This window comes from Macaca mulatta, chromosome 7 (assembly GCF_049350105.2).
Source record: "Macaca mulatta isolate MMU2019108-1 chromosome 7, T2T-MMU8v2.0, whole genome shotgun sequence".
Taxonomy (NCBI): Eukaryota; Metazoa; Chordata; class Mammalia; order Primates; family Cercopithecidae; genus Macaca; species Macaca mulatta.
This window is the reverse complement of record NC_133412.1, coordinates 59,110,566-59,125,161: the sequence shown is the minus strand read 5'-3', so window position 1 is coordinate 59,125,161 and position 14,596 is coordinate 59,110,566. Positions and strand designations below refer to the sequence as shown.

The 14,596-nt window shown below is 46.1% G+C and overlaps 2 protein-coding genes across 2 annotated transcripts in view; both read right to left on the bottom strand.

Annotated features, from left to right (window-relative positions):
* Positions 1–14,596, bottom strand: part of CEMIP (cell migration inducing hyaluronidase 1) — a 171,862-nt gene that overhangs the window by 68,584 nt on the left and 88,682 nt on the right. Inside the window, exons 2-5 of the mRNA XM_015142864.3 lie at positions 9,882–9,991; positions 5,075–5,221; positions 4,083–4,221; positions 2,797–3,033 (exon numbers count right to left, since the gene is read on the bottom strand). Of these exons, the coding sequence (XP_014998350.1) occupies positions 2,797–3,033; positions 4,083–4,221; positions 5,075–5,221; positions 9,882–9,975 (617 nt within the window). The 5' untranslated portion in view covers positions 9,976–9,991. The remainder of the gene's footprint in view (positions 1–2,796; positions 3,034–4,082; positions 4,222–5,074; positions 5,222–9,881; positions 9,992–14,596) is intronic.
* Positions 10,982–14,596, bottom strand: part of LOC144330038 (uncharacterized) — a 92,297-nt gene continuing 88,682 nt past the window's right edge. Inside the window, exon 3 of the mRNA XM_077940111.1 lies at positions 10,982–13,284. The gene's annotated coding sequence lies outside the window, so the exon portion shown is untranslated. The remainder of the gene's footprint in view (positions 13,285–14,596) is intronic.

The following is a 14,596-nucleotide window of genomic DNA, read 5'->3' as shown; positions in this document are numbered from 1 at the left end:
TCATGCCTCTTGCAAGAGCCTGACTTTAGGAGATAGTTCAGATAGCTAGGGCATCAGGAATTTATATCTCTGATCTAGACTAAAACACCAGTACTAGAATTCTTGGAAATGACATGGAGACTATCCCAAATCCCTTCTCCCACCCCTAGAGCAGCTTGCAGAGAGTTACTTGCAGAGATCCAACTTAAAGTTTATTTATTGACCTGTTAATGATTCTTATGATAATGCATCTTAGAATCATTAAAATGTAATCTTGATTCACACAGTAGCAGTCATATAACATTTGAGTATTGTAAATGTTGTTGCATTGCTATTTTCTCCTGTTTACTTTTTAAAAATTATTTTACTTTATTAATTTAATAAATTTTTAATAAAGTAAATTAATTAATTTAATAATTTAATAAAGTAAAAATTATTTCACTTTATTGTGGTAGGAACACTTACGTTGAGATCCACCCTCTTAAAATTTTAAGTGTACTATACAGTATCGTGCAATGTTAGACAGCAGATCTCTTATAAGAGCAAGAACTAATAATCTCCAAATTGACTGATAACCTACCCTCATGCACATAAAATATCCATGAAATACAAATCACACACAAAAAATCTATACTTCTGGTGAGAATAATTTACAAAGCAAAGACACAATTTTGTAATGATTCAAACTCTTCCCCATGTAAGGATAAAGATTTTATGCAATTACAGTGGAAATTCCTAAAAAATATGTCTTGGAACTTAAGGAAAATAGTTCTAAAATGAATCTGGAAAAGTAATCTAAGGAAGTTTTTGGAAAAGAAAAACAATGTTGGTACCAGTGGTAGCTGGATAGCTGCTCCTGGGTCCTCACACTTGTTTCTAACTGTGGCACAATCTAGTCCAGTCCCACCTAAGCTCGCACCCTCCGCTGACCTTCCCCAGGAAGCTCCTGCTACAAGCCTAGTGCTTCTCAGTGACCACCTCACCCACCCACTCCTGTCTTCATCATTCCTTCCCACCTTTTCTCTACCTGATCAAACACCTACTACCTTTCAAGAGCTGACCTAAGTTCCTGCTTCTCTGAGTGACCTTCTCAGATGACTTTTGCTTGCATTTACGTGTGTGTGTGTGTGCGTGCGTGTGCGTGTGTGCTTATTAATATCTTTACTCATACACATTCATCTATCAGATTATTGAGATCTCCAACACATACTTTAGGTAAAAGATATTCGGAACAAACAGACATTCTGTCCTTGCCATCTCCACAGCATCTGTCCAGATCACTTCTCATTAACAGGTCAGCAAATAAACTTTAAGTTAGATCTCTGCAAGTAACAGTGTTGTACTTAAGAAACAGCACCAAAAAGATCAGCACACAATTGAAGAGGCCATCCTCTCTAGTATGAAGGCAGGGGCTCGCTGACATACTTTGTGTCAATCAAGGCATCAGCTGTTTCCTGTGGGCTCAACCTTGCTCAGTCTCAGGGCAAGGCAAATGGCTGTCACTAGGCAGCCCATGGAGGCAATACAGGCACACCTGGGTTTGAATCCCATTTCCAACACGTTCCAACCTTGTGACTGAGTAAATTTAGCCCTGTGAGCCTCAGTGCTTTCATCTGTATAAGGTGGATAATAACAGAACCTGCCTCACAGAATTTTGATGAAGATTGAATATATTTGACAGGTAAAGTGATGAACAGTGTTTTGCGGGGAGAAAGTCCAGTGACTATTAAAGGTACTAATGTTTACCAGCAATGTTGGGTGTCTGTGAGCACCAGCAGGCACTTCAGCTCCTGCCCACCCTGTCCCTGACCACAGCTGGCTCCTGCTGCCTTCATGGTGACACCCACAGCTTGGGCCCTGTTCTTGAGGAATGCCTGTCTCCCTCCCCCAGCAGCCCCAGGATTGCTCTGTCTCTGCTTGTCTACCACACCTCTGTCTTTCCCTCTGAAGGGCCAGGATGAGAGCCCCTGGGATTGCAGGGAAGGTCCAGCCTTGGCAGAATCTGCCAGCTTACACCTGCCCATGCTGCCTTCCAAACATCTCACAGGTACATCCACTAACCGTCATTCCTTTTGGGTCTCACCACTGCCATGTCTTGCCTAGACCACAGCAGAAGCTTCCTAACGCCCTGCACCGTCTTTGCTTTTGCCTCCACAATTAAAACCATTCTCTACATAGCAGCCAGAAAGTTCTTTGAAATCAGCTCACGCTCTTCTTAATGCCTTTCAGTGACTTTGCATCCCACTTAGAAGAAAACCCACCTCCTTATCATGGCCTCCGAGGTCCTGTCCCATCCCCATTTGTAACTTCCAAGTGACTGCATGCTGCTCTTGCGCCACTCGCAGTGCACCCACCACTCTAATGGCGTTTCCTTCATTTGAGAATGTCATGCCCTTTCATACCTCTGGCCTTCTGCACTTGTTCTCTCTCTTGAACACTCTTTCCCTGACATAGCCTCACCCTTCATTTCTCAGCTCACATGTTGCGTCCTTACACTGCCTTTCCCTGACCACCCTATCCAAAGTGGTCTTCCCTAGTTACACTCTAGCATCTCACTCTGTCATTTTTCCCACTTACTACCAATTATCACAATCTGAAACTACGTTATGTGTACATATGTGTGTATGCTTGCTCCTCTTCAGTTCAGCATCACTGGGCCAATGCCTGGGGAAGGACAGAACTCTTTGAAGGCAGGGATTTCCGTCTGTTTCATTCATGCTGTTCTCCCAGCACCTAGAGCAGCACCTGGCCAGGAAGCACACTCAATAAGCGTACTTTGAATGAATGAGTATACATTTAAGTGAAGGCAAACCTTACCGGTCAGAATGGATGACTGTGCCTGATTTGGGGTTGATGACGTGAACAATAACTCCACGGTGGCCCCAGCTCCTTTCAAAAAAATAGCCTCCTTCTGCCATGCCACCTGGGTGGAGGGTCTTGTTCAGAAATGTCCAGGAGAGCTTTTTCTGTCCATGCAACTCAAGAGTGCCTCCTCTACCGACCCCAATGTACTTCAGACCATAGTAAGGATCTGGCTGAATACCTTCATCAGCCCTGCAAGAGAAAACAGCTCCCCAAAGTTGGCTGACACATCTCTTTTACTGGATACTGAACCCAGAGGGAACCTAGGAGTCACAGCTCAGCTCCCTGACTCCCCACCATAGCCACCATAGAGCCAATTACACTTTTATCACCTAAGGTCAGTAAAAATAACACTAGCGGCAGGGCATGGTGGGTCATGCCTGTAATCCCAGCATGTTGAGAGGCCGAGGCGGGCAGATCACTTGAGGTCAGGAGTTCAAGACCAGCCTGGCCAACATGGTGAAACTCCATCTCTTCTAAAAATATAAGAATCAGCCAGGTGTGGTGGAACACGCCTGTAGTTCCAGGTATTTGGGAGGTTGAGGCACCAGAATTGCTTGAACCAGGAAGCAGAGGTTGTGGTAAGTTGAGATCATGCCACTGCCCTCCAGCCTGGGCCACAGAGCAAGACTCCATCTCAAAGCAACAACAACAATAACAACAAAAACATTAGAAACCCAATCTTCCTAAGCCAGACCAAAATAAGGCCCTCAGGGCCAAGCAGAAGTGCCAATTATTAGTTCACAGGTTGGCACGTCTTCCATTCAGTTCTAAGTGTTTTGTATTTTGGTCCATATCAGATGCAGAATCACCTGGACATGAACTGCATACCCTTGTGCATTCCTGGCTCTCACTTCTTAGCACTCTCAATTGTTTAAAGAGGGAACACAGCCAGGGGGCAAGTACCACTTGGAATTTTCCTGTATCTTGTCCATCGTAGCCTATTATATAAACACTTGCAGAGCCTCCCTGAACATGATATGATTGGAAGATAGCTGAAAGGCTGGCAGACCCATCTCTAAAACAAGTATAGCATCCAGGCCACTATAAATAACATGCCTCATGGACTTCAGCTCTCCCAAATCACCATGTCTGTCTTGTTCATGATCCCCATCTGGCAGGACAGAATGATTCCTATCTTACAGGCAAGTCTTGCCCTCTTGCCTCTCTCTCTGTCTTGGAAAGCCTCCCTCTTGTCAGATCCACGGGTGGCATTTGATCTGTAGGAGTGGTCTACGCACCTTCCGTACAAAATGATGGTGAAATTGCCCTGGAAAGGGCAGAGGGCACTCCCAGCATGCAGCTCTCCTCCGTTGTCAATCAGGATGTGCCGGGTTCGCAAAACAATTGGCTCATTGTGGTCTTTAATGACTAGCTTGCCTGAAGAGGTAGCATTGGGGGGAGGTTTAATAACACAGTGTTAAGGGTAAGGTTATATCAGAGCCAAGGGCAGACTCCCTAAGCAACCCCCATCTCACCGGGACAGGCAAAAAGGCACATCTTCCAAACATTTCTATGCTTGGTGTACTTACAAGTACAGTCATCCCTCAGTATCTGAAGGGAATTGGTTCCAGCACCTCCCACAGATACCAAACTCCATGAATGCTCCAGTTTCTAGTTCAAATGGCATAGTATTTGCATATTTGCATCTAACCTATGTATATCCTCCCATATACATGAAATCATCTCTAGATTGCTTATAATACCTCATTCAGTGTAAATACTGTATAAATCATTGTTAAACTGTATTTTTAGGAAATAATGACAAGAAAAAAAGTCTGTACATGTTCGGTACAGGTGCAAATTTTCTGGAATATTTTCAATCTGGGATTCATTGAATTCATGAGCAGAACCCACAGATACAGAGGGCCGGCTGTAATTCCTTTTCTATGCTGTCTGCTTTACAATGTGTAAATAATGTCTGTCTGCTCAAATGCCATCACTGCATGTACTGCATTCAATGACCAGGCCTCTAAAGGTAAGATAAGCAGAATTACTCAAAACACCAATAAGGAGTTTCCTCTATAAATGCTCCTTTCACTAAGATTGGACCTCCGACAAGCCATTCCTAACAGCTCAGAACTGACGGTTATCTCAAACAACCAAATGCCAACATGAACCCAAATCATGTGATGTTTATTCTGTCCATCTGAGCTCATGGCAACCTGCATCCTATCTGCTAAGTTGTGGGGCAGTGGAGGGAAGAGGGAGCAGCAGAGAGAGATTGGCTTACCTCCCTCTGAGATGTGGATGGAATAGACTGTGGCAGAAGAGGTGAGCAGCAGTGTCTTGCCCTGGCTGATATGCACATGGTAGTCTTGGTCATGGCCAGGGTTCCAGGGTTGCAACTCAGGGCTCTGGTCAGGGCACCCAGCAGCCACTGCCAAGGACAGAGAGATGTCACTGTTCCCATCTACCAGCCTCACCAAGCAAGAATGCTACAGGCCAAAAGGGGGACTCCCATGCATCTTTAAGGCCCCTGCCTCTTCTCTGTTAGAGCTAAAAGAAAGACCTTAGAGAGCTGAGAAACCTCCCGACACAGGAGGCTGGAACCTTGGGGACCAGTCATATATTTTGCATGAATTCATCACATATCTGTGAATAAGTCACTTCCCTTTTCTGGGTTCAGTTTTCCCATTTGCAAAATAAAGGGTAGATAGATGGCTTCTCAGGACATTCCAAACTCTGAAGTTACGCGATGATTTACCTAGACTACTCAGATTCCAAGATATTCTGTCTTCTGGAAAGCAACATTTGAATAGCTAATAAAGCTCTTTCCCTTTCTGCATAAGAATTAGACCTTTGGTTAATTTTCTAGCTCTGTTCCCCTGGAAACCTGAGAAAGACAATATTATATAAATTGCTACCTAGCAACATTGTTTATAACAAAGTGACCCCTGATTGGTGAATGTCATCTAAACTGGGAGGAACTATAGTTTATATTTATATGTGGTGGAGATGTCACACTGTAGGCTTCCCTGAGTGCGGTGACTCTTATAATGGGACATTTTGCAAGAACCCTGAAAGTTACATCTATGGAGTTGCTACTAGCTCCAGTGGGGCATGAGGCTTCTAAGACACAGTGGTCTCCACACTTGTCCAGTTAGTCTTATTTCCTTTCCCCTGAGCTGTCACCTGGAGAACCAAAGACAACAGCTTCTGGATGGCTGTCTGGAAGGCTGCCAGGACCACTCCCATGGAAGAGAGGAGCCTGATGCCGCTCTGATGGCATCTGTGTTTCCCATTCTATATTTTCCAAAGAAGCCTGATGACCAGTGTGACATGTGGTCACCTAATGAGTCTGATATGTTTAGTTGAGTCTAAAAAGACCTGGGTGGGGTGGGTATTGCGGAGGCCCTTCTCCCTGACCTCTGTAGAAGCACAGGAAGAAGTCTCCATGTTCACATGGCTAACAAGGCTTGAGTGAAGAGGACTGGTGCTGTCACAGGGACTGGAACAATCTCCATCAATAGCATGGAAAATTCAGAGGCAAACAGGTGGGAAGAGACAATGGACAAAACAAGATGAGAATAAACTGGCTCTGAGAACAAGCCCCGGTGCCCTTCTTTTTTCTGTGACCAGAAGGTTGTGAAGTATGAAACAGTAGCTTTCAAAATAACCTAGGGTGGTGGTGAGGAGGCGGGAAGCTGACGTGCAGGTAAGCTCATGGCAGGGCAAGGTTTCAGATGAGAAACTCTGGGGCAGGTACTGGAAGGAATGGAAGCAAGCTCACAGGTCAGGCCCTGAAGAAGGGAGTCTAGGAAAGGCTGTGTCTCTCAAGCAAAGAGGGTGCCACGAACGCTGGGAGGAACTCTGGCTTCAGCGCATGATATGGTGGCTGTGTCCCCACCCAAATCTCAACCTGAATTGTAGCTCTCACAATTCTCATGTGTTTTGAGAGGGACCCAGTGGGATATAATTGAATCATGGGGGCGGTTTTCTCCATACTGTTCTCATGGTAGTGAATACATCTCAGGAAATCTGATGGTTTTATCAGGGGAATCACCTTTTACTTCATTCTCATTTCCTCTTGTCTGCTGCCATGTAAGATGTACCTTTCGCCTTCTACCATGATTGTGAGGCCTCCCCACTCATGTGGAACTGTGAGTCCGTTAAACCTCTTTCTCTTTATAAATTACCCAGCCTCGGGTATGTCTTTATCAGTAGCATGAAAACAGAGTAATACAATGCAATTACTGGCATGTCAGTTCTAAATGCTCCTTGATTTTCATTCAGCTATCTCCAGAGTAAGAGTGTCTGTCCCATATTTATATATGTCAAGGAAAACTCGAAGAAAGTTCCCCCTTCATCTGCACTCAAAAGCACCAGATACAGACCCCACACCCACACTGAATTGTCCTTTTTGCCCATCCAAAGGCAGCTACTGGCCCTTCTATTCTCTGCAAAGCGGAGTGTAGGCACTCAGTGTCCGCTGGCTGGATCTCATCCTCATCCCCACTTCCAGCCCCATAACAACCCTCCTCTAGGCTCCCTCTGCCTTGCTGTCAGCCCTAGCACAGGCTTTGGATCTCTTTCATTAAGAAAAGAATTTCATATTTTTTAGAGTTTCACCAAAGTAGCTCTTCCAGCTATTGTAAATATCAAGGGGCTCAAGCAGTGGCAACAAAAGGAAAAAATTTGGGAAGACGTGGGTTTGCTCATCAGTGGACTTTCCATTTTAATGTAAGAGCAGAGTTGCCAGCGGTGGGGTGGGCTCTCTGCAGTGATACTGAGCAGCCAAGGATGGTCTTGAGGGCTGGGCTGCGAAAGCCACTGCTGGTTTTATCTCCAGACAGGGTCAGGTGCTTGGCTGGCTTCCAGTAGAGGCCAGTCAGAGGCCCCGGGCTGCCTTCCATCAAGTCCTGGACAAGAGTGTCAGGCTCCAAGGTGGTGAATTCCCAGCCATGTGGTGAACATATGTGGCCAGCTGAGGATCCCAGTGGTCCAGGCAAGGAGCCATGAGTATGCTGGAAGGAGCCATTGCAACTCCATTGGACAAAGCCTTGCAGCCTTGTAGTCCACATCTGCCAGGACAATCCTGACTGTCCTTTTCACTCTCCAAGTGCAGGAGTTTGCATAGACTTTGCATCCGGATTTGAAATTGATCAGTCTGACCTGTGTGACCACACATCCCAGCTCTCCAGAAGCTCTGACACCACCGCTAAAGCACAGCAGGTGCAACATTGGCCTTGAATGGACACTCTTTTGGAGCTCTTTTGGAGCTGGACATTTTCCTCTCAGTGAAGGCCAGTGTCATGGCTTTTCATTTGTATGAATCAGAAAGTGTCTAAAGAGGGTCAGGGCTTTTGCTGAACTATCACCATGGCAACCACCCTCACTTTCCCAGGAGAGGCCACTAGAAGCGGGATTGAGAGGGAATGCAAGCCCGACCTACTTGGAGCATGAATAGCAAGGGTTGGCTTCTACATCCCTCTGACATCAGAGAAAAGCACAGGCGAGAGGGAACCAGAAGCTCAGCCCCTTTCCACATGGCTGATATGCAAACAGCAAGAGAGGTGCCAGGATGCGGGAAGAAATAATCAAGGGAAGTACCTGAGGGCTCCTCTCCAAGGGGGATCACCTTTAGGGTAAGTCACCCTAAAAGATGAACCCAAACCCAGTTCCTGGCACAGAGTCAATGCTCACTCTGTGTTTGTTAATTCAATAAATGAAAGAAGGATAAATGAATGAATTCAGGTAATATAGCCAGTTATTGCCTGGAAAGTTAAAATATGGACTACTGGCTAGGCATGGTGGCTCACACCTGTAATCCCAGCACATTGGGAAACCGAGGCTGGAGGATCCCTTGAGCCTGGGAGTTCGAGACTAGCCTGGACAACATAGTGGGACACTGTCTCTACTAAAAACTTCTAAAAACAGCCAGGCATAGTGGTGTGCATCTGTGGTCCCAGCTACTAGGGAGGCTGAGATGAGAGAATCTTTTGAGCCCAGGAGGTAGAGGTTGCAGTGAACCATGATCATATCACTGCATTCCAGCTTAGGCAACAGAGTGAGACCCTGTCTCAAGGAAAAAAAAAAAAGCTACTTGCTGTGTCCCCTAAGGATCAGAAATATTCTTCAAGAAATCACAGTGAAGGAATTTCACTAGTTATCAATTATTTTCTTCTATCAATGGGCAGAGAAAAACAAAATATAAATTTGATGTAAGGTTCTTTATTCTTATAGAAAAGCATCCAACTCAATGGACATAAAAATAGCATTAATAAAAGAGTAATCAAAGGTGATTATAATATTGTAGCACTAAACCCCCATCTGAAATTTAAAAATTGTCCCTGTCTCTCACTGTCTTCTGTCCCAAGTTTGGATGATCTGATCAGTGTTTCCTGTAGCCCAAGAAAACTTACCTTACACTTCTAGATGTTAACTGAAAATCACTTGAAGAAAAAGTTGACAATGTTGAGATAGAAAAATAGATCTAAACCTGGCTTAGAGCATCACAGCTGAAAAGTACTTTAATGTACCCAGATCCTAAGATACCAAAGCAGGAAGGGAGCATTGAGACCAGGTGGTCCAGACAGAGTTGGAAAGATATCTCTCAGATATGTGGGGTTTTATTTTTTTTTCAGCCTCTTAGAGTGGTTTTTACATTTTGAATTCATTGGTAACATTTAAAAACTAGGGAGATTTTACATAAAGCTCTAGATTTCTGGTTTCTCTGAAAAATTCAGATCCTGCAAAAGGGGATCCACCTTCCCACAGTAGTAATTGGCTAGAACTGAGAAAAGTGTTTCCCTGCCTGGTCAGCTTCACTCATTTGTATCAGGTACCTGGCTCCTGTAGGCACTGAGTTTGCAACCCCTGATTCTAGTCCAATCCCTTCATTTTGTGGATGATGAAACTGAAGCCCAGGATGAAACGTGCTGGGGACCAAGGAGTTTGGTAAGGTGGGGCCAAGGCCCAGGCACCCTGACCCACTCCTATGGCTCCTTCTCCTGGCTCCCCCAACAGCAGCCTTGCTCCAGTGAGGGGCCGTGCCTTCCATGCTGAGATACAGAGGTCCATCTGTTTGCAGTGCTCACCTGTGGATGTGGCCCCAGGGAAGCAGGTCAGTGTAAGCCAGCTGATTGTCAGCATAGCCTTGAAGGAGAAGTCCTGCCTCCCAGCAGCTCCCATCCTGGCAGCGTGCTCCCTGAAAGAGAAGCACACAGAGTCAGACATGCAGCCTTGGCAGGCTGGAATCAGTACACAGGGCTGACACGGAGACAGGCAGTGCCAGAATGTGCACACTCCAGCCAGCCCACACTCCAGTGCAGCGTCCTCACCAGTGGCTTCCCCAGCTGCCACAGCTCAAGGCTGGGCAGACTGGGGCATGAAAACCCTACCGTTGTCCTGCCTGTGTACCTGCAGCTCAGAGACTGAATGATAGATGGAATTTCATCCTTGGCACTCAAAACTCCCTCCCCTCCAGAATGAAGCTTTTTTCTTAAGCTAAGAAACAGAGCAGAACAAAAATATTCCCACTAAACATGAGCTGGGTATTAGATTCCACCAACTTGCTGTGTGATCTCAGATGATCTGTTTAATCTCTCTGGATCTCAGTTTTCTAACCTTTAAAATGAGGGTGTGGACTGGATGATTTCTAACCTTTACATTATCAGTCTATGCTTCTAATCCAGCCTTGGAAATTAATATTGAAAACATAAATATAGATGCCTGCATGTTATAAACCCTCTTCTTATCTATCTAGGAGGAAGATGTGGCAAAGATAGCTAATTGTCCCCAATATTCATTTTCTTCTCCTTCCTCAGTAGCAGAATCCCTGGTTTTTATCTGAGCACATGGCTACCTAGAATAAAGATTACATTCCTTAGTCTCCCTTGCATTAGTTGTGGCCTTGGAATTCAGCTCTGGCCAATATAGCAGAAGTATAGTGTCTGAATTCCAGGAAACTCCCTTGAAGGAAGGACAGAAAGACTTTCTTCTCTCCCTGCTCCTTCTGGCTAGCTGGAAGGAAGATGTGATGGCTGGGTTTTCAGCAGCTATCTTGGGCCATATAGTAGCAGCCATGCATGCACTGAGGATGCCAATGCAAGCAGAGAGAAAACTTAGGTCCCGACCCTGTGTAGAATGAAAACAGCCCTAGATGATGGACTCATTTTATTGAGAGAGAATTAAATTATTTTATTTTATTTTATTTTGTTTTATTAAGACAGAGTTTTGCTCTGTCACCCAGGCTAGAGTGTAGTGGCAGGATCTCGGCTCACTGCAACCCCCACCTCCTGGATTCAAGCAATTCTCTTGCCTCAGCCTCGCCAGTAGTCGGGATTGCAGGCATGTACCACCACACCTGGCTAATTTCTGTATTTTTAGTAGAGACAGCGTTTCACCATGTTGGCCAGGTTGGTCTCAAACTCCTGACCTCAAGTGATCCAAAAGTGTTGGGATTACAGGTGTAAGCCACCATCTCTGGCCTGAATTAAACTTCTAGTTTATTAAACTTCGATTTTATTTAGGCCACTGTTATTTTTTCCCTTTTACTCATATAGAAGTTTACTATGGGAATCTGTCTAAGTAAACCTCAAGACAGGAACTTAATAAAGGAAAAGATGTGAGATTTCCTTTTCAGGCTATAATATCACTCGGAGAGATGTCTTTGTTCAAGTCCTCTGTAGCACACACAGAGAACTTAGATGAGCTTTGGGGGTGGCCAGCTGCAGCTTCTATGCCATCTCCCCAATTCCTCCTATGAATATGACTGTAGTTGTGCCCAGGAACAAACAGATACTCTCCCACACTGAGAAAAGGGTCCAAATCTATCTCACCCAGCCCAGGCTCCTCCCTTTGAACAAGCTCAGTGAAAAATCTGATCACTCCTGACCTTTCGGTTCAAAGTGAAGCTCTTTGTGCGAGTTCAGTGAGTTGGGACAGCCAAGGGGTCTGAAAGGAGAACACTGGGCCTTCTGCCTGGTACCTCCCACACAGGTGTGCTTGGGAGGCCGGGGGAGGGAGGAAACGATACTCCCAGAATCAATGCTGGCCGTGTCCTCTTAACAGCCACCCTGCCTGACCCAAGCCTGCTTTGTGGAGAACAACAGGGCCCATTCTAGTCGCTTCAGCCAGATTGCTGAAGTCACGCATCACAGCATCTGGGAATGGCTCCTTTCCCATGGCCCCCAGAAGAGGAGTGCTCCATTTTATGCTCCTTGCAATAGAAAGAAGGGGACCCCAGGAATAGGAGCATTTTATGGTCCCCAGAGAAAAGCCAGAACCCTGGTTTCAGATCTCCACCAGTTTAGAAAAACCAAAGGTATTAATAGTTTGCTGTCCGCTGCCAAAGGGCCCCAAATCATCATGGTTTCAGAAGAGCCCTTCCTTGGTAAAGGAAGATGACAGACAGCAAGGTTGGAGGCGGCAGGGTATGGGAGGTAGGTTGGGTGGGGGTATCCCTCCTGCCCTAACTTGTTGGGTGACCCTCATTAAGACATTTCTTTCTGTGGACCTCAGACTTCCCAGGTACCAAGTAGGGAGGTTGGTGACATGGACAGTGAATCTCTGATGTCTTCTAATTATATCACAGGTGATTTCAAAGACCAAAAAATAGTCACTTTCTGGATAAATGCAAAAATAATTCCACATGGAGGAATAATGCTCAACCTCCTTTTCCTAACATTTGTGAGACCTTCTGCTATGTCTCAGAGCCAGCTGTCTAAGCCACTGGGGGCAGAGAGATGGCCCTGCCCAAAGAGGCTAATCCCACATTGCTGAGCAAGGGGTCATCCGTGCTTTCTTGCCCCTGAGTAGCTTCCAGTGCCTGAAGACACATGTCCAGAGAAACATTCTGTTGAAGTGAATCCTAAAAGATGCCCAAATTTCTCTTGGGAATTCTTTCACCAAGGGAGGACAGCATTCTCCATTGGCCATTAAAAGCTTTCTGGCAACAAGAACTGGGATTCCGCTTCTTAGCTGGCAAGATAGTCTTGAAACAGTTCCCAGCTGTTGAAGGCCTCAGAAGAGCGCACGTTAGCTAACAATGCTGGAAGTCTCTGCAGGAAGCTGTTAGCTGGAGACTGGTTGACCGCTGTCCTCACTGGGTTAGAGGGCTGCTCAGAGATCGAGCCATGAGGACCTGAGCTTGCCTGTCCCTTCAAGGGTGCAGCAAACTCCTTCAGCAGAGCCTGTGCAGAAGAAAATGCAGGCACCCGTTTCCGAAAGCCAGCACTTTGGGATACTCCACAAGTCTTCACAATAACAAGCTAAAATTTTCCAGAAGTTCGGCTGCCCCCGGATCCAACTGCTACTCAGTCCCCGTGGTTGCTGGGCCTCACTGGGTCAAGAGATACAAGAGCAAAAACAGGGCCAGGAGGCGTTGCTTGCTGGCGTCGCGCTCTGCTCCTCACTGCCATTGATCACCGGGCACCTGAGTCTCTGCTCTCCCTTCAGGTAGCCCTAGCCCCAGCTGCACCGGAGTCCAGGGCTTGTCACCTGCAGAGCAAGGGGAGACAGGGGAAGAGAAATCAAGTGTTACAGGAGCCTCCAGAGAGGCTGCAGAGCAATGGCACTCCCATGGCATCCTCAACCTTATGGGGACGAGGATTCCTGCTGTCCAGAGAGGCTATGGAAGCTAGGATCTTTTCTAGGGATTATTGGAAGAAGAGGGAGCAGGAGGTAAGAGGAAGGGCCAGTTTAAGCTCTGAGGCAGGAGGCGAGATGAGACCTGCAGGGTGACCTGGAAGTTCCTGAGATAAGATAGCAGAGGGACAGCCATCCCCATCCCTACCCACACTGCATGAGGTGATTCTTACTTTAAGCCAACCTAGGCAAGGTTCAGCTCAGTGACTAGCAGGACAGTGGGGTAGCCAGGAGCAGGGGCTCCAGAGTCTTCAATCCCAGCCATGCAGCTCACATGGAGGGTGCCATCTGGCCACTGGTACCCCATTTAAAAGTCTGTAACGCTGAGATGATGCACTGTAAATTCCAGGGTCAACGTGAGAATCAAAAGAGGCACTATGCCCCGTGGTCAGTGCTCAAGCCATGAGGGCTCTTGGCATCAAGGACAGTCTGTGGCATGAGAGAAGAGATGGGAGATGGGACCTGAAAATCTGGGTTTGAATTCCAACCCTGGCTCTCATCAGCTGTGTGACCTCCGGCAGCCCATTCAATCTCTCTGTGCCTTATCATTGTGAACATGGGAATAACACTACTGATAACCAGGAGTTATTGTTGTGAGGGTCAACTGAGATTTGCTAACTTGAAAAATGTCAACTCATATATATCACTGGTCTCGGGAGTAGGAGTTTTGAGAGGTACAGAGAGGAATCGGATGTGAATCCTCCCTCTCGAGTATCTTACTGGCAAGAGGAGAGAGAGGCAAGTACACAAGGAACTACACTCCCAAATGGCAAGCTGCTATCTTCTTAGGCAAAGGAAGATAAAGAGATGGTACCATTGACAGGATAGCACAATCTAGACAGTCACTCTTTGCTTCACTTAGCAAAGTTCAAGGGAAATATTTTACTTGAGCCTAATGACTCTGAACACTTCCCTTAAAATGACATATGAGAATATAGGTCACTTTTTCTCCTGTTGAGAGGTGGCAGGCTTTGGAACCAATCACACCCTTGTGAATTCTCTTGGGCACAGTTTTGTGTATGCTTATATGTCACTTAATGGTTACATATCTGTTACAGGCTGAACTGTGCACTCCACAAATCCATATGTGGAAATGTTAACCCCCAATACCTCAGAATGTGACTGTATTTGGAGACAGGACCTTTAAAGACGTAACTAAGGTAAA